Here is a 24,864-nt window from a genome sequence, read left to right as displayed (position 1 = left end):
AAGATCTGGTTTTTCAGATTCGTACCAAAGTTAGTACCAAGGTTCACATGATAAACTTGTGGTGAAAATTGTAGTAAAATTCCCACACTCGTTGCCATGATAAAGGTTAGCGCGCTGATAACGATATTAAGTCGATAAAGAAAACGATGATATGAGACAGTCTTCAGGGGTAACTTAATTAATTGTAATGAAAAGCAGCATCGTTCACTAATCACCTCGTTATGTGGAAACCTCGGATGGTAGTAGGTGTTGAGGGAGTTTTGACCCCATTTGTACAGGGAAGTGTGACTACGTGGTTATAAGAAATACTCTATTATACAGTTTTGTTGATGGATTAAATTGATTCACCGGAAGCTGTTCATTTTGTTTATAGTAACGACGAACACCTTGTAATGATCTCTGTGTGTGGTAATTATAGGTCACACACACACACACACACACACACACATTCTCTCTTCCTCATCAAACTAAGATATAATTTTTTTTGCTTTCATTTAACATAACTCGTTTCCGTCTTTAAATTTCATGTTGATGGGGGAATAGTCTTAAACTGATCACTGATTGGTCGGCTGGAATGTGACGTCAGGCAGCCCGTTTGATTGGTTAATAGTATGATTTTCGATATCATAGGTCCGTTTCTGAGTGGTTGGTAGTGTGACGTCAGCTAGTAAGCCCGTTTCTGAGTGGTTGGTAGTGTGACGTCAGCTAGTAAGCCCGTTTCTGAGTGGTTGGTAGTGTGACGTCAGCTAGTAAGCCCGTTTCTGAGTGGTTGGTAGTGTGACGTCAGCTAGTAAGCCCGTTTCTGAGTGGTTGGTAGTGTGACGTCAGCTACTTAGCCCGTTTCTGGGTGGTTGGTAGTGTGACGTCAGCTAGTTAGCCCGTTTCTGAGTGGTTGGTAAGCGTGATGTCGTAATGTGAAGGAAAATGACTGCTTTAAGTATAAAAAATAACTATTTGCAATACAGTACTTTAGGTGTATACTTATAAAGAGGACTCACACTACTTATAACCACAGGGAGTTAAATAAGTATTCTTGCGTCAGTAACCAGTTTTACCTGACCTAATGTAAAGGGCAAGTGACCTTAATTACTTGTGTCAGGTGAGGATGTTATATTATGGTGAAATAGAGAAATGATTAACTCAGGTCAGGTCAGGTCACTTAGGTATGTAAATGACGACAGACAGACAGAATTATCTTTTAAGTAATACACAAACAACCTCATTATTGTTTTTGTATTTTATATTCTGCAGTAAAAAAAATAATTCGTAAAATATTAACACAAGAAAAGTAACATTTAACGCCGAAACTAATTTAACAGATTTTTGGTCAATGAGAATAGTTCCCTTGTCGTCCTCCCAATGGTCGTTAAAGTCGTTTGGGTGACTAATGATAATGATATTAACGTCGTTCTGGTATATTTAGCTCCAATACAAACATTTATATTCGGATTCAAGTCTTCAGATAGCTGTGACGAAAAACTAAAGCGCTAAATTATTCTATCTAATTAAAGCCCATGGTTGCAAGCGTATTACATTAAGCGTTTTAGTATTTAATTTAACTTTTATTATTGTATTATATTTATGAAGGTGTTTGGTTTTTGATAAGAGGATAATTTGTCCAGCCAGCATGAACGCACGTGAGGAATACTGGACGAGTGGCAACAGCGAGGGAGGGAGGGAAGGTGGGTGGGGGTGGTAGTGTAGTTTGAATGACCCAGGGAGCGAGCGGCGAGCCAGCTAGTCAGTACGAATCTCTCTGCTGTTCGAGTAGGGTTACGGTATTTGCTTTCTCCGCCAAGACTTCAGTGTGTGTGTTTGTATGCGCGATAATCTATGTACGTTAATATATTTCGTGGAGGATACAATGTAACATCAGTGTGTTAAAGGGTAAAAAATCTGGTTGAATGTTTCCGAGGTGTAAGCTCACCTCTGTTCATTTATATGATTTTACTCAGAAAACTTTTGTTCATGGATATCGGTGCCCCATGCAGACAGTCGGGCCTCTACACATTTTGGGCCACAATGGGGGCTCCAGAGGAAGACGACAACTCTGTCAAACTCACCAAATTTAAGAAAATGTCGTCAACTCCCGAGCTGGATAAGTACGATGATGAGGATAACAATATGAATGATGATGTAGATAGCGAGAGTGATACACAGGGAGGTGAGGAGGATAGCAGTAACACGGGTGATGAAGGCACGACGGAGAGGCACACAGAGAGCTCTAAAATTGACGATAGGAAAGAATCAGTCCAGGTGGCGGCAGACTCGGCGCCAGGTGTGAGCGAGGCGGCGACAGACGGTAGCAGGGACAGGGTAGTGAGTCCCACCGTCCAGGATGTCGAAACTGTTCCAGTGGTGAAGTGTGTCGATGAAGCGAAGAGTGTTGGTGCCTCAGTAACTATAAAGACTTACAGTGATGCGGTGAAGGGTGTACACAACCGCCACACCACGCCTTCAAAAGATACAAAAGTCGGCCCCTTGACGGACACTACAACTGACTGTAGTTGTTGGCCGGCCACTTCTTGTACAGACGAGAGTGTAAACATAGATAAGGGTGTTGACTGTGTGGACAATGTAAATATTGGTGCCAAAATAGAGCGGGAATCTCACTGTCATGCCGTGTGTGACAGCTTGGAGGCATCCCACCCGACGGAAACTTGCCAAAGTATAGGAGTCAGTGAGGGAGGTGGCCCACAGTGTGACAAGGACACGAGGAGCGATAAAACCTGCCAACGTGACACACACGTTACTCAACCAGAAACATTGACGGATTGTCACTGCTCCGACGACCAGGACTCCCTACACCTCAGTGACGTGGAGGACGCCACCACCACCCCCCCTCTCGACCTGTCGGACTTATTACGTATTAGTGAGGATGTTCTGTCCCAGGGTCCAGGCAAGACTCTCAACATTCTCCAGGTAAGTCGAGTGTTGTCGTCTCTTGGTTTAAAGGTTCTTAATTTTTCTTAAAACGAAAGTTGTGTTAATGTTGATATAAACTTTCCCAGGATGTCTTGTGGTGTTTAAAGTGGAATACAGTATTTTAATTATAGGTTCTAAGTGATTAATTATTATAGAAACAAGTCCTGTATGAGCCATAATTACTTGACCTACTCGGCCATTTCATTACATGGTGCGTGGGAAATTGTATACAGTAATTTATTGCATTTAATCCTTAATTTGTATTCATGTAAAGATAAAGATAAATCGCAGGTAAAGTTCTCAGGCCGCTGGTACAATTTGCAAAGTTTGTACCAGTCATTATTTCACAGTACAATAAACGATGAACTTCTTCCTTTGTTCCTGTACAACATTAAGCTTCACTGCGCTTATGATCAGTAATCGCCGTGGTCACCAAAGATCACACCGGGGTTATTGATTCCGTGTCGGGGTGTAGTATTGACCACGTGGGACTCGTAATGACCAGGTGTATAAGATCAGCTGGTGATGGGGAGCGTGTATCATGGGGAGGGGGGGGGGCAGATCACTACAGGAGGGGGAGGGCTCATACAAACGTAAACAGAGTAAAACAACGATGAATGGAATTTTTTTCATTAATTAGGTAGAGGTTTAATATTTTCACTCTGGTATTTGTATTAATAAAGGTGTATAATATTTGTAGTTTTATTTTGTCTCGGCTGGTTTAACTGTAGCCATGGCGGCGACATTGTTAGTTTTGTTGGGGGCCCAGACTGGCATTTCCTTAACCCCACAGTGTCCAACTAGTATTTTATCGGCTACAGCTGTTCCATCTAGACGTTAAATCATTTCTCTTTCTGTCTACCTGATGCTTTACCTTCGTTATAGACACAGGTATTAATCAATCACGGTGGAGTGTCGGTATTTCAAGTATATTGGTGGTGTTTGTGTGGGAGGGAAGGATGCCAAGAGGCCTAGAGGCAACGGGAGTAGGTAGGTAGGTAGAGAAGGAATGGTGGATAGTCTTCATTCATACAGGGACTCACTGTGTTTGCCTCGCCCGCGTTCTCCTCTCTATCCCTCTCCTCGCCTGGTTTATGTCTCACTGCGCTCCGACAATTTTTTCTGGAGACAACAAAATGCGCGTGTTGATCTTCGCGTCACTGGGCTTGAATTCCCGGGAGTTTGGTGCGTCAAATTTCCTCCCTAGTTGTGGTTGGTTAAGTGAGGTATGTTTAGTCACGGTACGAGTCTACAGTGTAATTTCGACGCCAGTTTGTCCATCGTTTGTGGGTCGTTGGAGTGAGATAATTGGGTGTGTTTTCTCATGTCTCCACAGCTGAGGGATTCAGCTCCTGGTCATTGAGTCTTCTGTACTGCTGCTAGGAAGTAACTAGTTGTGAAATAAATTTGGAATCTCAATGATGAAAAGTCTTGTTTGAATTACTGGTTTGTAAAAAAATCGTGTTAATTGAAAAAAATCGTTTTGATGCAGAAAAGGAAAAATGTAGGTTACATCAATTTGTTGTCGGAAATAACATGTTACGAGTTGTCGCCAGAACTCGGAAATTATAACGTACCGATAATACAAATAAGTTCTTTAGTAAGTCGACCTGTTGTTTACCACAAGTTATTACTGCGCTTCAACAACTAAGATCTTTAAGCGCAAAGTAAGGTTAGTAATTACGTCATCAACATTAAACATTATGAGTATTAAGACTGTGTTGGTCGCTGAAGAATGATTAGTAATGTGGCGGGTTGTCGACGAAGAGGGCGTCTCTAATACCCTCCCTCAAAGCAGGCGGGTGAGGGGGTGATCTGCTGCCCGCGGCGCTTCCCGTCATTATGGCAGGACTTCCCACCTCGCTAGTTGAGGAGCCACCTCTTGACCCAGAAGCCCTCCTCAACCTCACTGTTCTGGGGTGCCTTGGTTCACCTACAGCAGGAGGTGTACATTCCTGCCTTGAGCCAGTGTGTCGTTCTTGGTGTAATAAAGTTAAGAGGTTGCGGTGGAGGCGACGACACTGTGGGTGAGGGCCAAGAGGTGCTCACTGCCCTCTTCAGATCTTATCCCACTTCTTGGTTTATGCTTGGGTTGCCACGTCACATTTTAGTTCCCGGACTTTACCTCTCAGCGTAACTAAGAGCTCTTGTCTAACCTCGGGGCCCGGACATACCTAAAGACCTTCCTGTGTACATGTAGGATTTGCCGAAGAAAAATATTGAGAGTATTTGTCGCTACGGAAGGTTCGTTTTTCCTGTAGGATCCTCTGTCACGCCGGGAGAACTTTATACCTTTCTGCTTGAATGCTTCTAGTCCTGTGGTTCTCATATTCTCAAGCTCCTCACCATCTTGGGTCTTAAGCTGGAAATTCTGCGTCTTAAACTGTCAAGTATCAGAACTGCCTCACTGATACTTTCCTACTCTGGAGAGACAAAAGCATTAGTGGTAAAGTTCAAGGTTTGCTGCGCGCGTTTATTGACTAAAACTTACGGCAGATAAACTAAAACACTGGGTAGAAGCACAAAGTAATTACTAACATCAGTACACAGGTCTATTTTCGTCATGGCGGCCGCGGTATCATGCACTCTTGAAACTGGCCGAGTGAACCTATGTAATTCAATCTAATCTGATTGAATGATTTGCCCAGTACTGTCACAAGTTTACACCACCGGGACTGTATCGTGTATAAAGTATGATTTAAGTATTTTTATATTTATAGGTAGTGTTAAGGTCGTTTTATAGTGACCTCGAATAATACCCGCATCTAGGAAGGTCACGACAATGGGGAGATACCGTATGACAGCAGACCCAGACCCTCAGCGACAGTTGTCATTACGGCTACAATTATAACTGGCTCACAATGCTGCGTCTCAGGTTCTTATTTGCTAACTAGTGTCGTAACTTCCTGGAGAGTTCGTGACGTGTAGGTACTTCGGTCTTGGAGTATTTGTGTCGTTTAAAACTTGATCATCGTGGCCTCGTGAGTCATGTTGAATATTTTACTCTTAATTTTTCCCGTTAATGATATACCAAGCTGTAGGCCGACTCGGGTGACGGTGTGAGGTATAGGCCTAAACCCTGGCCTCGACTGCTGCAGCTGTTGCACGTCTTAACAGCTGGTCTATTTACTCTCACAGCTGCCCTCTCCCCTTCACCCCCCCCCCTCTCTCTCTCCCTCCCCACCACCTCCACAGTACCTCCCTCACCCACCACCTCCCCCAGCAACCACTTCATCCATTTAAGCTCTTACCATGGGGTGTGTACGGGTGACCCTGGTGTAGGAGGAGGACATCTTCAGGTTAAGGTCAGGAGGGAGGTAGTGGTGTGCCGCGCCCTCCTTCACTTGTTTTAAAGCTATTTTTTGTTTAATTCTAAGTGTGGTAATGTGTGGACCTTCACAACAAGTAGCCGCGATGATTTAATGCTTTGGGAAGGAGAGAGATAGAGGGGTGTGGGGGTGGGGGCTTCACAACAAAAAACTAGGTGTTATTTGACATTTTGGGAAGGTGTGGTGGTGTCAGCTGAGAGAGAGACAGAGAGGAGCGAGAGTGACTGACCTACCTTCTACTCGGGGCTGCTAGATTCAAGGCCTTTCAACTGAGGCCGTCTGATATTTGAGACCAGACTTGGGATTTTATCACTGATCAGCGTGGGTCAGTCTGTCGGTGTAAGAGTAACAAACATTCCGCCTCAGGGTGTTAGGAGACCACCGGGGTTGAGTTATATCATATTAATATAAAAATCCTCAAATAATTACCAGGAATTTTTAAGAACTCCCTGAGACTTTCAAGTACTTGTGATGTGGTGTTCTGGACTGTGTGTGTTGGGTTGACAGTGACGGTGGCTGCCATAAAAGTAATAGGTAAACGCCAGCCATTCCAACAGTTCCCTCACGTTCCTTTACACTTGCCTTGTGGTTTACAGTTCTCTTAACAGTTAGGTGATGAAATGTTCTTGTTATGACGCTTCCACAAAATAAACAACAGTGTGGACGTATGGGAGAAGGAATTGATTACGCAGTGTGTGTGTGGCTCTCGATAGTTGTAATTCATTGATAAATCCTTAAAAATAACATAGAACCATTAACCATTTAGAAAGTACACCCCCATGACTGTGTATTCGACTGTGGGTGGCGTGGGTGGGTCTTGACATGTACCCCACCACAGTATTAGCGAGAGACAGAATTTAAAAAAAAAAATAAAAAACACTTGACTGAAAAGGAAAATAAGTAGTCGAGCAGCAGTCCAGTTCACTCACACCTCTGTTGCCTGCGGCGGACCTCTCACATACCCGGCTCATGACTCACCGCGTACCTCCTACCTCCTCCTACTTCCTCCTACCTCCTCTTCTCTACCTCTTCTTCCCTCCTGCTTCCTCCTCCTCTTCCTACTCCTTACTGTATACTGCATCCACCTCTGTTTACTCTCCTTTCTTCTTCCCTCTCTTGTCTAAGGTCCTTCACTCCTCCCACTCTATCTCCCTCTCATTGTCTACTGCTCCTCCTTCCTCTCTATCTACTTACCACTTCTCTATCCATCCTATTCAAGTCTCTATTTCTCTCCTTTACCATCTGATATTTCTGCTTCCTCTCCTTTCTTCCCTCACCTGCTTCTCTTCTCCCAGGTATCAATTCTTTTCCTCATCCTAGACCTCCTTTATCTAATTGTATCCCTCTTCCCTCTTTCGCATTACATTATCATCATCTCATTATACCTCCTCCCCATTTTCTCCGTCTTCTCTGGGACATTCATTTCGTCTTGGTCACCTTTGATAAGTTCTCTTGAGCCAAGCAGTTGATAGCGTCTTGGGTTACGTCTTGGCTCGCCTTACCCTGTTACCTCACCACCTCTGTCTCGTGACTTACTCCATCTCACTCCACATAGCCATACATTCCCATCTGGCTATGTACTCCACTTGCTTCCTCATACACGTATTCTACATAGTCACTCACTCCACATGCATACAGTACACACACACACGTATGTAGTAAGTACTCTCTACATCCACATTACCATCGCCCCTTCCTCCTCCAGTTGTCTATCCACTTAACCTCCTCCTCCTCCAGTTGTCTATCCACTTAATGTATCTTAAAAGTATTTCAATCCACTTAGCCATTTCCTCCACCTAGCCATTTCCTCCACCCTGACCTCCACTCCTACCTGGGTCACTCATTACTCCTCCACCTGCCTCGAGTCACACACACAAGGTCGTTGAGGGCGGGGACACTAGTGAGTGGGCGTCGTGGTGCAACAATGACGGGAAGTGGGAGGGGAAGGTGTCGGTGGAGGAGGTTGACATGCTTGGTAGAGGAGTGTCTTGGGACTCAACTCATGTCAATTCTTCATCTCACTCACGTTATGATCTCACCTTGCCTGCCTCACCTCATTCTTTCTTTTACCCCTATTCATTCGTTCATTCATTCCTTCACTGTTTTCATTCATTCTCTCTATCACTCACTTTACGACTACTCTTCTTCCCTACACCCCCTTACACCTACACTCCTACATCCTCATACACCCCCTTACACCCTCCTACACCCCCTTACACCCTCCTACACCCCCTTACACCCTCCTACACCCCCTTACACCCTCCTACACATTTCTCGTACACTATAAAGCAGCCTGTATTTCTTCTCGTGCTGTGAGGCGGACAAACACTCATGCATGTACACACTGATTAGGTGCCTGGCCAACGTCTTGTTATCTAATTAGCGTTGTGTTGCCCCGACCCGTGCATTATGGTGTTGCCTGCTGCCCCGACCCGTGCATTATGGTGTTGCCTGCTGCCCCGACCCGTGTTTGCCTGGCCAACGTCTTGTTATCTAACCCGTGCATTATGGTGTTGCCTGCTGCCCCGACCCGTGCATTATGGTGTTGCCTGCTGCCCCGACCCGTGTTTGGTGGTGGTGCCTGTTGTCTACACCTGTGTTTGGTGGTGTTGCCTGCTGCCCCGACTCGTGTATGGTGGTGGTGTTGCCTGCTTGTTTACCTCTCCACCTGCTTATCTCCCTCTTCCTGCCTTTCTTTCTGTCTCCTTTGTCCAACTACCTCCCTGCTTGCCTGCTCTGCCCCCCCTCTCTGCTTGCCTCTGCTTATCGCACCTCACGACCCCCTTCCCCAGCCAGCCTCTCCCTGGACCAATCACTTTTCAGAATTGTAGCACTGTTTTGTCCCGAAGTGTTGTAAGGCTGTGTGTGTGTGTGTAGAGGTCAGAGTGTCAAGGGCTTGGGGGTGCGGGCGACCAGCTGGCTGTTCCCACTTCTCCCTGGTTTCCTCTCCTCCCTCCCTCCCTTCGCTCCTTGGTGGATGCCCAGTACTCCTCCCACCCTCTACTCTCTGTTTACCTATTCCTCCCCCTCTTCCCCCTCCTCTTCCCCCCTCTCCTTCCCCTCCTGGCCGCACCTCTCGATTCATTATTGTAATTACGAATGACAGGTGAAATTGTGAACGGTTGAGTCGTGGCCTAAATACATCACACAGAGGGTCCGTTTGTCTGTTGACTTTTCTCAATATAAAAGAAATACGTTTACGGTTAATTAAGGAATTGTCGTGTAATGATGTCGTTCACAGAGACTGGCGATCTGTCGTGGTGGCTTTATGTCTTCTCGGATAGGTTAGGTTATGAGGAAAATTGTCTTCAGTTAATAGATTAAATTATTGTCGTGTTTTTTTTTTCATTATTATAAACACGGCAACTTGCCCTAGGGGAATAGATCTTGGTAGTTAAAGAATTTCGTTGTTGTCTTAGCTGTGTGTTGGGAACGATATATTTACCGATAGTACAGGTAAACAAACATGTATACATAAACAGTACAGGTAAACAGTATACATAAACAGTACAGGTAAACAGTACAGGTAAACAAACAATCGTAGATAATTAAGTCGATATCACTCAAGGTAGCCCAAGAAAGACATTAAAAGCTTATCTCAAATTAAGATCATTTAATAAAACGATAAGATACGAATTCACGTTTTCAATTTTTCTCTCAATCTCAAGAAATATATCGTGACGAGTTGTGTCGGGCCCAAGGAGAGAACACTGAGGAGCTGTCGTGTTTACTGAAGTCGTTGAGGAGAAGAGTCCCTGCTTCCGCTTCTGCTTGTTGTTGTTCTCTGATGATGAATTATTATCGTTTATCCTTATTGTGTGTGTAAGTGAGGAAGAGAGAGATAGAGTACCGTGTGTGTGAGAGGTAAGAGAATGTTTGTGTATGAGAGAGAGAGAGACCCCGTGTTGGTGGTGGTACTGCCTGACTCACAAATGCTGGGGACTGTTGCCAAGTACTCTAAAACAAAGACGACTGGCAAACTAGGACTGATAACACCACGAGAGGACTCAACAATATAGCTGGTGTAATTTGAGTCCTATGTCGAGGTCTTGAAGTGTGTGTGTGTTATAGCAGGGGTGGGCGTGTTTGGGGGTCCCAGGAAGCACAACAACCACTACCACCACTACTAGTTTGGGTGATCCATCTCAACTTGCTGTGTTAAAGAGTCGACCTGAAGAGAAGCCTGACGGTGACCACAAGGAACTCTTCTGTACTAACATTGAGCTTGAAGGACACATCGGTCACCACGATAACAAGGCCCCGAAGGACACCATGTTTAATGTCCTATGTAGGGTGTCCAAATCCTGTGTTAATGTGCCCCATTAACGCCATAGTGCTGTGTTATCCTCCCATGTTGTTGTAGGTAGTGGGGTGAGGGTGTAGGTAGGTCAGGGGGCGGTGACTCCCAGTATCAGCCGGCGACAGGTTCCTCCCTGACGCCAAACAACTCATTTTCATAAAGGTGGTGTTGGTGAAGTGTAAAAGGTCAGGGTGTTGTAAAGGAGCAAGTGTACAGGTGTGGTGTAGTGTGTGTCATCTACGTGGATCAAGTGCCTTTACAGCTGTGCCTCTTGTGGTATGTCGGGAAAATAAGTCACGTGGAAAATAAGTCACAAGAAAGATCCCAGGAAAATAAGTCATGGGAAATGTCTCAGGAAAATAGTAAGTCGACATTTTGGCCTAAATACAGTTGGATTAGGGTTGGTCGTTTGGTGTTAGGGCATGACAGTTTAGTAATGATCCAGTTTCGTTACTTAACATTATGTACATAACTGGATTGGATGATTAGAGCTGTAAATGGTGGGAAGGGTGACGAGACCTCCCAGTGACGAGACCCCTCCACCGCTGACGAGATCCCCCCCCACACTGACTAGACTTAAAAGGAAATTCGCTGAACTAACACGACAATAAGGAAGAGATCAGAGGAGGGCTGGCAGGGCATGGCGGGAGCAGTTCAGAGCTGACGGTGGGGTGACGCAGCGGGAAAAATGTGTCTCTCATCTGGGTGTACCAGCAGCTCAGCTCTCACGGTGGCGGTGAGTCACAGTCCACACTCAGCAGTATAGCGTGACCTGCCCTCACTCCTTCAAACTACAAGGTCACCCACCACCACTACCATCATCACTACAACCAACCATCACAACCACCGACCCCTCACCACCACCCACATCACAACCACCGACACACCACCACCACAATCATCCCACACCACTACCACCACCACCAGGTTTTTTTTTAGTTAAATGGTAAATGTCCGAATAACTTCTTGAATTAGTTTTAATGATATAAATGGTAGTTTGAGTGGTGTGGGTGAGAAGGGTGAGGTCAAGGTTCAAGGGGTCAGAGGGAAGAGGTGGTTGGGTGGTCAGCCTCGTTACACCATCGTCTGAGTGTGTGTTTGTCTTGTGTGAGTTTAATGTTAGTTGTCATTGTATATACCCCACTCTCCACTACCCACCCTCCCTCCCACCCACCCACCCACCCACCCACCCACAGTCGACTACTTTAAATTGGTGTTAAGAGAACCTGTTAATGTTAGTTATTGGACGAGATAAAATCATTATTGACAGCCGATTTAAGTCAATCACCGAGCGGCTCGATTACGTGTCACTGAAACTATTGCCATATAGACGATTTTTCTCCCATATGGACGATTTCCCCCCGTATAGATGATTTTCCCGCCATGTAGACGATTTAACCTGGCTTAATCGCACCTAAGATCGCATAAAACAAACGAACGTCGGCGTGGGATGACACTATTAAACCAGACTTGGGAACACACTACGTCATACACACTACGTCATACACACTACGTCACACACACTACGTCATACACACTACGTCATACACACTACGTCATACACACTACGTCACACACTACGTCATACACTACGTACTATACACTATGTCTGCCATTGGCGTGGTAAGTCTGTTTGTTAGCACACAGGCTGAGAGACACCCTCCCCTCCCCCGGCTGTCTAACAATAATGAACTGAAAGCCGCCCTCTGTCTGTTACCGCGTGTGTGTGTGTGTGGAGTCGTCGGGAGGCCTGGTGAGTCGTCGTTGGTGTCGTGGTCTGTGTTGAAGGCCTCGAGTCCAGCTGTAGGAAGTGCAAGGATAATGAGTAGTGGAGGAGGAGGGGCGGGGGGAGGGCTACGTCACGCCCCTCAACTCGAACACTGTAATCATTTCTTGCCACCCCCTCTCTTCCTTTCCTCTCTCCTCCCCTTCCCCTCTCCTCCTCGACTTCCCCCCTCCTCCCCCCCGACTTCCCCTCTACTCCTCGCCTTCCCGACCTTCTCCAACCCCCTTCACCCTCGCTGCACCCCTCAACACGCTTATCCTCTCAGGACAGGGGTTTGGGGCCTATTAGAACACGGGGTTGGGGGCTGGAAGTTCGGGCTTATTAAGATTGAGAGTTGGGGGGGCCTGTTGGGGGCTAGAGGTTGGGGCCTATTAGGACTCGGGTACTTTATTTAATCGAACACCTTGGCTGCCTCACCTCACGTGCCGGACACCAGCCTATATTTACACTGGTGTCGCGAGCTGTGTGTGTGTGGCAGCAGCAAGGAGGAGGACTGGTGTGAGGGAGGAGGGCCAGTGTGAGGGAGAAGGGCAGGTGTGAGAGGGCAGGACCAGTGTGAGGGAGAAGAAGGGCAGGTGTGAGGGAGGAGGTAATACACAAAGGAGTGTGAGTGTGTGGAGCTCGACCACAGGCATGCAGGGGTCGCTTCCCCGTCCGGCCCTGATGAGAACCTTCGGTGCGGCGCCACATCAACCCAGGGCGCTGCTAGACGCCCCCGGGCTTACGGAGACTTGAGTTAGTAGCAACCTAATGCTACGACCTTTCTATATTATCTGTTAACACGCTAAAATAACCAGGTTAACGCGCTCCTAGCCACTCTGCTTAACGAAGTCGCTAAGTAGTTAGTAAATTGCCTATTAGGATGTAAAAATATTATCCATTGTCAGATTAAGTACAAGGGGAGACGTAGATGTAAAACTGCTACTACTAATTATTATTATTATTATTATATTAGACCGCACCCAAATCGTATTCACAGACATGTTGACCCACCCACCCTTTGGCCCACCCAGTTCAAGTCCCACCCATCCCCCAGCCCCGCCCTTACCTACAGTCGTACGCCCTCACCACACCTTACATGTGGACGTTAAACATGTGTTGACGTGTTGTGATGTAATGTATTTTATTTAACGTGTGTGTGGAGAGAGAGAGACTTATCTATACGCGTTTGTATCTGTACGTGTCCATTTACCTGTAATTAGTATTTGCACAGGTAGATCCATAATGTCTGATTGTTGATGTATCTAAATTAATCAACGTATTAATGTAAACAAAGTAGAAGACATCAGTGTGTGTGTGTGTGTGTGTTACTCCCTCCCACACGCCCCACCCCACCCCCCCTCCTCCACGATGTTATAACGGAGGTGCTCCTGTCCACGTTAATTACTGTATGTTGGCCGCCTCCACCTGCTGTGTGCCGGTAATAGTGGAGAACTTGTATGTGGATCTGGAATGTGGATTGAAGGTTGGATGGATATATGAGCAATGGGGGTTGGGTGTAAATGGGACTGCCCAGTATGGCCCGCTGCAGTGTCCTCCATTCTTGTGTGTGTGTGTGTGTGTGTGTACCGGACCAGAGGAGTGGGACCGGTTGTAATGCGAATGGACCAGAGTTTTGGGGAGTATCTCCTGGTCCAGGTCCAGTCTGCACGACTACACATTCCACCTCAGCCGGACTGACCCATCATCACCACCACACCTATCACCGTCACCCCTCACTACTACTACCACCACCGTCACCCCTAACTACTACTACTACCATCGTCACCACCACACTACTACTACCACCACCACCGTCACCCTCACTACTACTACCACCATCGTCACCCCTAACCTACTACCACCACCACCATACCACCACCACCACCGTCACCCCTAACTACTACTATCACCACCTCCACACCCCTTACAACCACCACACCCCTTACCACAACCACCACCGTCACCCCTCGCTACTACTACCACCATCATCACCCCTTACCATCAACCACTACCACTTACCTCCACTACCACCACTTCACCCTGGATACTCACCCCCTCTTAACCCTCACCTGTTTACACTAACCTCTACAAACACACCCTTGTCTAGCCTCCATTATACCCCCCCACTCAGCCTCGTGTCTCCTCCTACGCTCAGGCGATATATTCTATTTCTATTGCAGAGGTTTGACGCCCAGTAGGAGAAGGGGAGGTAGCCATTGCAAGGTTATAGTCAAGTTGCATGTTGGTGAGCAGTCGTTGTTGGGATCTGGGCGGGTGGGTGGACGGACAGTCGGCGTCTGACCTTCAGCTCCAAGTTGCCATCTTTCGCCAGTACAAAAAAAAAAAAAAACACGTCATTGATTTATGTTATTTATTCGCCATCCGAGTCATTGTTTGGTTTTTGTGTCCGTATTCAAAGTTCGGTCGTTTGGCGTGAAGGTGTGGTGATGGTTTGATATTAAGAAAACATTAATTGGTTAAATATTAAACCCTAGACAACTGTTTGGTTTTTTTTTTGCGTGCAGGTGAGTCATGATGATCAATATTATCTAAGATTAACGTTGTGTGTGTGTGTGTGTTGTGGGGAGATGGAGACTTGTGTGTTATTTCACATGTGTGGGGGGCTCCTATTGTCCTTGCTAGCACTGGGTACAACTGAACCAAACATTTTTCCGGGATAAGATTAGTTTTATTCCCCACGATGATTATAACTCAAAGATGATTTAATATTTACAGCATAACACGCTTCAAGGTCAACACAAGAGGCTCGACCTAGTAACATTTGGAGGGTCATGCAGGTAAACACAACAGCAAGAGACTAGCTAATTGTTCGTACACACACACACACCTGATGTATGTTTGGAGTAGTGTAATTGACGTGAGGAATTCAGGTGTGTCTCCATAGCGTGTCAGTACCGTTATTCCCAAGGATGCTAACCCGTTGTCACCCACCTGTTGTCATATTCTGATGGGCGGGGGTGTCATATGCTGAAGGTTGGGGATATCATGTTCTGATGGGCGGGGATGTCATATTCTGATGGGCGGGGGTGTCATATTCTGATGGGCGGGGGATGTCATATTCTGATGGAGTGAGGTAAGTGCTGCTGGGGGGAGGGAGGAGGGGAGAGTATTAGGAGGAAGGATGGACCAGGGTAAATTATGTGAGGAGAATGATGAGAGAATGAGAGAGCAGTGTGTGTGTGTGAGAGAGAGGAGGAGAGAGAGGAGGAGAGAGAGGGGGAGAGAGAGAGAGAGAGCAGTGTGTGGAGGCTGGTGAGTAGTGTCTGTCAACCAGGTAATGAGTAGGTTGATGGCCGTTAACCTGAATACTCTGCCTTCACTACACACAACTGCTAACAGATATAGAAAGCTTCTGAACCCCCCCCCCCCTTGTGCTGCCACGTGTTAGGCACCTGTACACACATACCCAGGAGTGGAATTATAATACAGGTGTTTTATCTAGTCCAAGGTATAGGCTGACGTCACAGTCGACAATGACGTCATTAATGTCGCTTCTGTAGTTGGCAGGAGGAAACGTGTGTGTGTGTGGTGATGTGCATGACACCCACCTTGTTATCGCCTGTGGGCTGTAAATCACACACACACACACACACACACACACACCTGGACCGTCTCTTGCCACCACCTACGGCCCACACCGCTCTGGTATCTTCCTACCTGAGGCCAAACTTACGCTTCATGAATTAAACATTTTTAGAAAGGTAACTCCGAGTAAAACAGACTCACCTCAAGGCCCCGGGAACACTAAACAAACCCGGGAATTTTCTGGACAATAAAATATGCAAATTTAGGGCAGGTAAATGTCCCGGGGGAGGCCCTGAGGGAAGGTGTGAAGGGTGATGGAGGGAGACGAGAGAACTGGCTGGAGGCGAGGCGAGTGTGGTATACGCGAACGCAGGCCGGTGGAGGGAGAGGCCGGGGGTGGGTGAGGCCAGGGGTGGGTGAGGCCGGGGGGTGGGTGGGGGTCGTGAGAAGAATTGGACAGGTTAGGTTCATGTCGGCTCCACCAAAAACTGGACACCTGCCTCATGTACCCGTTATGTGGAGCCGTGTTTGTGTCTTATTCGGGGGTGACAGTGACCCCCCTCTCTCTCTCATCCCGGTGGTAGGTGGGGTGAAGGGGAAGGTAGGGGGTAGGTGGGGTGAAGGGGAAAGTAGGTGGTGGGGGGTGAAGGGGTTAGGAGGTAGGGAAAGTCTCCACGATCTAGACATTAGTGAAGGTAATGATCAGGTGTGGCAGACGATGATAAGGGATGCATACAGGTGAGAGAGACGTACAGTACGTAGGAGAAAGTACGGTGTGTGTGTGTGTGTGTGTGTGACTCTACCTACAGCAACCTTCAAATACTGTACATAACAGAATGTGATCATGTGTACACTTTAACCTGTTACGACTCACATCTTCCGTACACACACAACACCACCGTCACTACAGTCACGCCACCACTACCTCCTACAGTAAGAGGCGGAGGAGAAAGAAGAGGAACAGTAGGAGGAGGAAGAAGAGGAAGAGGAAGAAGAAGAGGGAGGGTGGGTGTAAGTGTTGAGGATGAGTGGATCTGGTACACGCTAATCTTCACTCCATCGGACGTAGGAGGAGACAAGAGGAGCCTGTGAGTCACCTTATCTGTCGGTGCGGGAGATGCAGTTTGTGTGGCCGCTGCTCTCTTTCACGACCTGATATTGATGGTGATATGATAGTGACGGGGGTGTGGTGTGTGATAGTGATGTGGGTTGTGGTGTGTGTGATAGTGATGGGGGCTGTGGTGTGATAGTGACGGGCTGGGGTGGTGTGATTGAAAATGGTTGTGGTGGTAGTGTAGTGATAGTGACGGGGGCTATGGTGGTGTGATAGTCACTGTACCTGGAGAAAGCGCACCACTACCCACCATAAATTCCCACACCACACATAACAGCGTGTTACCATATAAGGCCGGGAACTACACCAAGACCTCACGCCTGCCCAGAGAAGTATTCCAAATATTTATCTCTCTCTCGTGTGAGCCTCTACCAGCCTCCCTGCCAGCGTGTGTCTACAGTGATTCTAGAAACGACTGTAGTGTCATCAGTGCCCCCTGGCGAAGCGCAAAGGCAACAGAAGGGAAGTGACGGAACTCCCCTCGACCAATCATAAAAGCGCCTGGGGAAATAATTGTTCTTGTCTCAACCAATGAAAATGAGTTAGAGTGTGTGTTTATATCCCCTCGCTCTTGCCAAGGACGTCACGATTTTAACCCTGGTTCCGTTGAGCGGTTCACCGGAGTAGCAGTATTATTATTAAATATTATCATTGTGTGACTCGGGAGCCACTCAGATTAAGCCCGGGATGTGCCGCTAGCTTGGCCTGAGTGTGTGGTGGTGTTCCCCGCTACGGGATCATTTAATTACCCGCCTCAGGTAACCTCGTGTCTCCCAGGGGTCGTAGCATCCCCGTCCTCACCACTGCCGCCGCCTCCGTCATTGTTAAACCCACCGCCATCGGCATCCTCGCGTCCATTTTTGTCGTCTTCCCCGTCACCGCCTGACTACACCACCACCCTCGGTAATACATAGACTTGTAAGAACGAACAAACGGCTGAGCAATCATCTCACATGGAATAAAAGGTAAATAAACGTGAGACTGACAGTGTTTCGAGGTTGAGGTAGATAGGTTAGACAGACAGACAAACAGATAGACAGACAGATAAAACTCGTGTGTTGACTAGCGTAGCAGCTGACTGACTGACCCGATGGGCTCTTAATCTGATTGGCCTCCAACCTAATCTACCCATACGGATTTTGGCCCCAATTCTTATGGGTACTAATCTTTAATAGGTTTAGGTCTCGGGGCCTTACCTTCTTAGTGCTGTTGATGGTTTTATTATTATGATTATTATTATTATTACAGGTGGTGTTGTATAGTTGTTTTGATGATATTATTGCTGTCATTATTATTATTAGTAGACTATTATTATTATTTTTATTATTATTGTTATTACTGTTAGAATTAAAGTCTCAAAATATATGATTCTGTGTTATAATTAGGTTTGCTTACCTTAGTGAACACCTTTACTTGGGCTGACTGGTGGACAGGCTATTGTTACTCTCGAGGTACAGGTGTGTTCCTAATTGAGACTTAACCTAATCAGTCATTTAGATTTGCTAATTTATTTATTTTTGGTCCCAACAACGTGAGTCTCAAGGGTCAGGGTGTGTATATGTTGGAGGAAGACCTTGTAGCTCCTGTAGAGTGGTTAGTTGCCTGTCAGGGGCGTGGGTCCCGGCGCTCACCTGTGGGTCCCGTTCTGGTAATGATTGGAGGCCCTCAGGTCGTAGGAGTTCCCTAAGGGCACCCGCTAGAGGTCGTGCCGCCGCTGACCTCTGCTAGCGAGGACTTCCACGCCGCCGTCGCCTCCTCCACACCCCTGCCCGAACACCACCGAGGCAAAAATTTAACACTTTCTAAGGGTTCATCCACGAGACGTTCATAATTACCATGAGAAAGCAGAAAGGAAAATTACAAGTGAAAGTATATTTTTTGTCCGATTTTCGCGAAATTTGTGTAATAATTCCATAGTAATAAGTGTCATGTATTCCCTGGCTGGAACCTTGTATATCTGTTTGGGAATTAATGAAGAGGTTGTAGGTGAGAGGGCCGGTGTGGCGGAGAACGTGGGTGTGGCAGGGTCAGATCAGGACATTGTGGTGGCACGTGGGAGAGACTTGAGGCCTCCTTCCGTAAGGGAATTTTTTACAAGTTAATGATAATGAACCTTATGGGATGGGTCTTGATCCTGCTCCGTGATGCTCTTGTGTTGACAGATGAGCCACACACACACACACACACACACACACACACACACACACACGTCCGTGGCTCAACATAGTTAAGTCAGACATAAGACGAGGCTGTGTGATGCCGTGGTCGGGGAGGCCATTGTTTGTGGTGAGGCTGTCTGGTGTGATGGGCCACAGTCTCGCCTCTCACACCACTAATGACAGGGACCCCTTCTCCTCCCTGTGGCCCCGTGGAAGGCGTGGCTGGAGGGGTCACCCGATGGTGCTCCCCGGTGATTTCTGTCTAAAAATAAAAAAAAAGGAAATTTCCCTTTCAGTTTTTTGTAGCTAGAAACAGTCGCCCATTTTTTTCATACGCAAAGATATTTTTCTTCTTAAAATAGCGAGTGAGTGCAATTTAGCGCGATGAAACGAAATTCAGCAAGAAATTTATATGAACTTTATATTATTTTCACAAAGACCCGGAGATGTGTGGGGGGGGTGGGAGGCGAGAGAACACGTCATACACAATAACTCACCTGTACTGTACACTCACCTTGGTCTGTATGATGCACAACAAGTATCAGTTAATTACCAATACACACTATACTGTATGTACATGTATTGTGCTATTATTCAAATGATCTGTAAATAAACACGATTTATTGGAACTGGAGTTAGTGTAGAGACGCAACACACGACCCCTCCCCAACTCCCCCCTCCCCAACTCCACCCCCCTTCCCAACTCCCTCCCCAACTCCACCCCTCCCCCAACCCCCTCCCCTACCTCCCCAACTTCACCCCCTCCCAACTTCACCCCCTCCCCAACTCCTCCCAACTCCACCCCCTCCCCAACTCCCCCCCCACCTCCATTACCTAAATCAGCAATCTTATTTTGTGTGGATGTTGATAGCAGTGGGATCAGGAGGTCACTCATCGGCTAATGACGATGTGGGCTGTTGTTAAAGTGTGTCTGTGTGTGTTTAACTGTACTCTCTCTCTCTCTCTCTCTCTCTCTCTCTCTCCAGCGCCATTAAAGGTCGTATCACCGTTACTACTTCTCTCACAACCCAACTCACGCTTCTGCTAATAGTGCTAATGACATTGTTACTGTTACAAGTCTTGAATGGTGGTAATGGCTGTTAATGGCACCGTTGTTGTTGTTGTTCCTGTTAATGGTACTACTGTTGTTCTTGTTAATGGTACTACTGTTGTTCCTGTTAATGGCACCGTTGTTGTTGTTCCTGTTTATGGCACTGTTGCTATTTCTGGTGGTGCTGATGAGAGTATTGGTCGTTGGTGGTGCAGGTGGACGAGTGCTGGCTCTAGTTGTTTATGGTTAGGGGTTAATTCTGTTGCCTTCCCTTGCTTCTCCTTCCTCTTCCCTTTCTTCGCTTTTTTCTTTCCTCTTTTTCCTCTGCTTTCGCCTTTTCTTCCTTCTTTTTCTTCCCCCTTCCCTCCTACTCCTCTTCCTCCTCCCCTTCTCCTCTTCCTTCTCCTCCTCTCCCACTTTCTCCCTACTCCTTCCCTTCCTCCTCTTCTTCCTCTTCCCCCTTCCTCTTCCTCCTTCCTTCCTCTTCCTCCCCTTCCCTCTTCCTCCCTCCTTCCTCTTCCTCCCCCTTCCTCTTCCTCCCCCTTCCTCTTCCTCCTTCCTCTTCCCCCTTCCTCTTCCTTCCTCTTCCTCCCCCCTTCCTCTTCTTCCCCTTCCTCTTCCCCCTCCTCCCTCCCTTCCCTCTCCTCTCCATGGTGTCAGATTGGCTGGCCTTCGTTGATGCTTGAGTCGCATGTTGATATCTGTGTTTACATTCGTCAGGTTGGGAGACACTGAATACGAACACGGTGTCACAAGCCTGGCAAGTTTTTTTATTTATTTTTTATTAATGTTTGTTTCCCGATGCCGAGTTGAGTAGCATTAAGACACCTGCATATAGTGTGTGTGTGTGTGTGTGTGTGTGTGTGTGTGTGTGTGCAATACGGTAGTGACCATCTGCATTTATTTACAAGATCGTAATAGCCAGGTAGGTGTTATTGCAGCGTGTTGAAAGTCTCGTTCCAATGGTGGATGAAAATAAGTGGTCGTAAGTGTCGCCGTGGTTATAAATGTCGCCATTGTTGTGTGGTCCAGCAGGTAAGGTACTCCCCCCACTGTATAAAACACACCCCCTAAGCACACATTAGGACACTACCGCCTTTATATGTCCGCCAAGGTAAGTCACCTAAGTGGGCACACCTTCGTCGTTAGTTAGGGAGACGGGGGTAACCACGCCCTCTGGTGACGTATGTTGAGGCCTGTCACTCATGGTACTGTTGTGTGTGTATGTCATTTACCGATGGACCTTGGTAACACACGGACGTCCCTTCAATACGATGTGATGGTACATCTGATGTGTAAATGAGGTGCCTTATGTTGAGTGTATAGGTCAGGTATACCTCAGTGGTCTCAGGTAAGACTTTTGTTTACCTGGTTGGTGATCTGGGATTGGTTTAGATTCCTTTTGATATTGACGACGTGTTTACCTGTGTGTGTTGTGCAGTACGGTATAAGTTGTTGTGGTAATTATCTGGCTAAAGTGTCTTGAGAGTTATGTAGTTAGTTCACTTAAGACATCCTAGAAAATACCTATTATACATTATTTAGAATGCTGTTTAAAAAAAAATGTATTAATAGTTTTTCCCACGACTCAAAACTCGTCTCTTGGTATTTTCGAAAACTTCACAATTATTCCAACTTGGTCTGAAAAGAATCCTAACTTTAATTTTTCACCAATAACTCACCAGTGGGGGGGGGGATGTGAGTGATCCTCCTCGTGTACAACAACAACCTCACCTGTGTAGTTTACCTGTCGTACACACCTGAGTCTCTTCTCTGTGTGTTGTCTGGTATTTTTTTTCGTCTTGTTGTGTTTGTTATCTTAAGTCATTGTTTCTCGGTCGCTTCCTCTTCCTTGTGTGTGTCTGTGTGTGTGTGTGTGTGTGTGGTGTGCCAGATGGTGCAACATTCACCCCCGCACCGCCTCGCTTCGCCTTGCCCCGCCCCGACCCGCACAGACCCTCTTCATCATTGCCTCGTGCCCTGTGCCACCTGCCCGTAATCCACCCCCTCTCCCTACCCCTTGCGCCTGCTCAAGATAGTCCGCGCCCTTTCCCTTTCATCATCATCCTCTACATCATCGTCCCTCCTCTTCCTCTCCTTCCTCCTCCACACTACTGTCGCTTTCTGCTGGGGGTTACAACACATCTCATTTTCGTGCGTATCCTTGTAGAATGTCGGGTGTGTGGCGGGCAGATCACCTGTGGTAGTCGTTTTGGTAAACTTTCAGGTGGAATAATTGTTACCTGTGACTTTTCCAACACTCTTATGCCTTTAGGAGCGCGTCAGGTTAACGAAGGAGTTGAATTGCAGGTAATACGTGTGTGTCTTGGCGCAGGTGTGAGAGTTTGTGTTGCAGGTGGTTGGGAGGAGAGGGAGGGAGGGGGGTGTATGAGGCTTGGTCCCTCACCTTGGTGGTACCTGGGCGGACGGCTGGCTGGCTAGTTGCTCCAACCAATACCACCACCGCCTACCATCACCACCACCACCACCTACCAACACCACCACCACCACCACCTACCATCACCACCACCACCTACCATCACCACCACCACCTACCATCACCACTACTGCCTACCATCGCCGTCTATCACCACCACCACCACCACCACCTGCTGCGTCTACCCTCACTCACCCACACAGCTCAACACACACAGTCCTCACCTCACACCCTCACCTGTACCTCAACAGTCTTGCGTTGAAGCATGTTTTATGCCCCAATGATGACTTTTTCTTGTGTGTGTACCATGAACTTCCTGACCTACATAACACAGCTGGTGACCTTCAGCAGCCTGCTAAAGCAAGTGACTTAGACACAGTAAATTATGAACTTGTCCTTCAGGTGTTAAGAGAGAGGAGGGGGGGGGGGGACTGCTAAACACAAACACTCGAACGGACACCTTTAGATATCTTAGGTTAATTGACCAATAAAAATAATGAAGTAGTTACTTGGTGTTAGAGAGAGACATGATTACTTCAGGTATTGTGTAGGTGTTGTGGTCGAGGGGGTTAGGTCACACAGTCTTTATAGGAACACCAAGACCTCCTGAGCTTAGTACTTGAAGACGATGAGAAGAAGAAGAGATGCAAGAGAAGAAGAAGAACCAGGAGGAGAAGAAGAGAGCGAGGAATGAGAGAACGGGAGGAAGAGGTAAGAAAAAGAAGGAAGACGATGAAGACAAAAATAAAAAGTAAAGCTTAATTCAACGAGGTGTGTGTGTGTGTGTGTGTAGATCCAGAGGTCGTCTAATATGGTGTGTGAAGGCTATAGTGGAACCTCTTGTTGGGGGACCACTACACTCAGAGCCCACTCACTCACTCCACTTCTCTCCCTTACTCCTCACTCACTCCTCTCCCTCACTCACTCCTCTCCCTCACTCACTCCTCTCCCTCACTCACTCCTCACCCTAACTCATCTTCCTCACTCCTCACCCTCACTCATCTTCCTCACTCCCTCACTCACCCATAACAAAGAAGTAAATGAGTTAATCGTCTTCCCTCATTACTGTGAATAGAAGTAAATCGTCGTGGGTCTTCAAAGAGTTTTTTACAAAGCCCAAAAATTTCAGATAAATACTTACTGTTGCGTTGAAATTCCCTTATGGGTGGTTTTTTTTGTATGTGTGATCAATAGGTTCCTGGGGTGTCCTTTCTGAGGCGGAAGGAATCCTTTAAGGAGTCCTCTTTTCATCTACTTTTTTGACAGGATGTAGGAATGTATGGAGTAGCCTCTTCTGACGCACCGCTACCTACCACCCTCACCACCACCACCTACTACCACCACCACCACACCACACCACCACCCTACCACTACCACCACCACCACCTACCACCCTCACCACCACCTACCACCCTCACCACCACCACCATTGAGAACCTTTAGTGCCCTCCTCCACGACGTATTGCCCCTGCACCATTGAGGTCTTCTCCCCCTACAGGAGGTCTTTGTAGGGGTCCTGATTACTGAGGAACCCGAGACTTCCTCCGCTGTAACAGGAGAATCTTTAGACCAGTGTTCTATTGATGACGAGGTAGTGTGTACGTCCTCGTCATCGTCATTGTCCTCGTCATCGTCTTTATTTCGTCATTTCCTCGTCATCGTCTGAAGCAAAAAATACAAATAAAATTATATTATTATTATTATTACTATTATTATTACCGTATTATTATTATTATTGTTTTATAATACCCTTATACTGTACTACATTATTTATATATGTACTATAAAATATAAGCTAATATAAGATTTATATATTATAATTATTGTCATGTCTCGAATAAATAACTTATGTCGTTTTTTCCTTTGCAGGTAAATGTTCGATTGTGTTTGTAATGAAGCGCTAGGTGAACGTTAAGATAAGTACCTGTATCTTACCTTGTATCTTACCTTGTATCTACCTTCTTTACTTTGTGAGTGTCTACCAAACACCCTACACATGAACACCATAGGTAAGAGTCTACTTGTATCTACCTTCTATGTGTGTCCGTCCGTCCGTCCTCAGCCGTGGTTATAAAGTCATCGTTGTGTATGAAAGATGACTGTTGACTAGCGGTGAAAGGTATAAGAGAGAGAGAGAGAGAGAGAGAGAGAGAGAGAGAGAGAGAGAGACGACGTTTCTCTACACTTGTGTATGATAAGACGGATAGACAGCACGCGACTCTGCCTTAATGTAGA

General features: G+C 46.8%; 1 protein-coding gene across 1 annotated transcript in view; it reads left to right on the top strand.

Moving 5' to 3' along the window:
* Positions 1 to 1,740: 1,740 nt before the first annotated feature.
* LOC121878785 overlaps positions 1,741 to 24,864 on the top strand; it is an 85,470-nt gene continuing 62,346 nt past the window's right edge. The window contains exon 1 of the mRNA XM_042385199.1: positions 1,741 to 2,922. Coding sequence (XP_042241133.1) covers positions 1,942 to 2,922 — 981 coding nt within the window. The 5' untranslated portion in view covers positions 1,741 to 1,941. The remainder of the gene's footprint in view (positions 2,923 to 24,864) is intronic.

This window comes from Homarus americanus, unplaced genomic scaffold (assembly GCF_018991925.1).
Source record: "Homarus americanus isolate GMGI-L3 unplaced genomic scaffold, GMGI_Hamer_2.0 scaffold40995, whole genome shotgun sequence".
In the NCBI taxonomy this organism is placed as follows: Eukaryota; Metazoa; Arthropoda; class Malacostraca; order Decapoda; family Nephropidae; genus Homarus; species Homarus americanus.
This window is presented reverse-complemented; position numbering and strand designations above follow the sequence as displayed.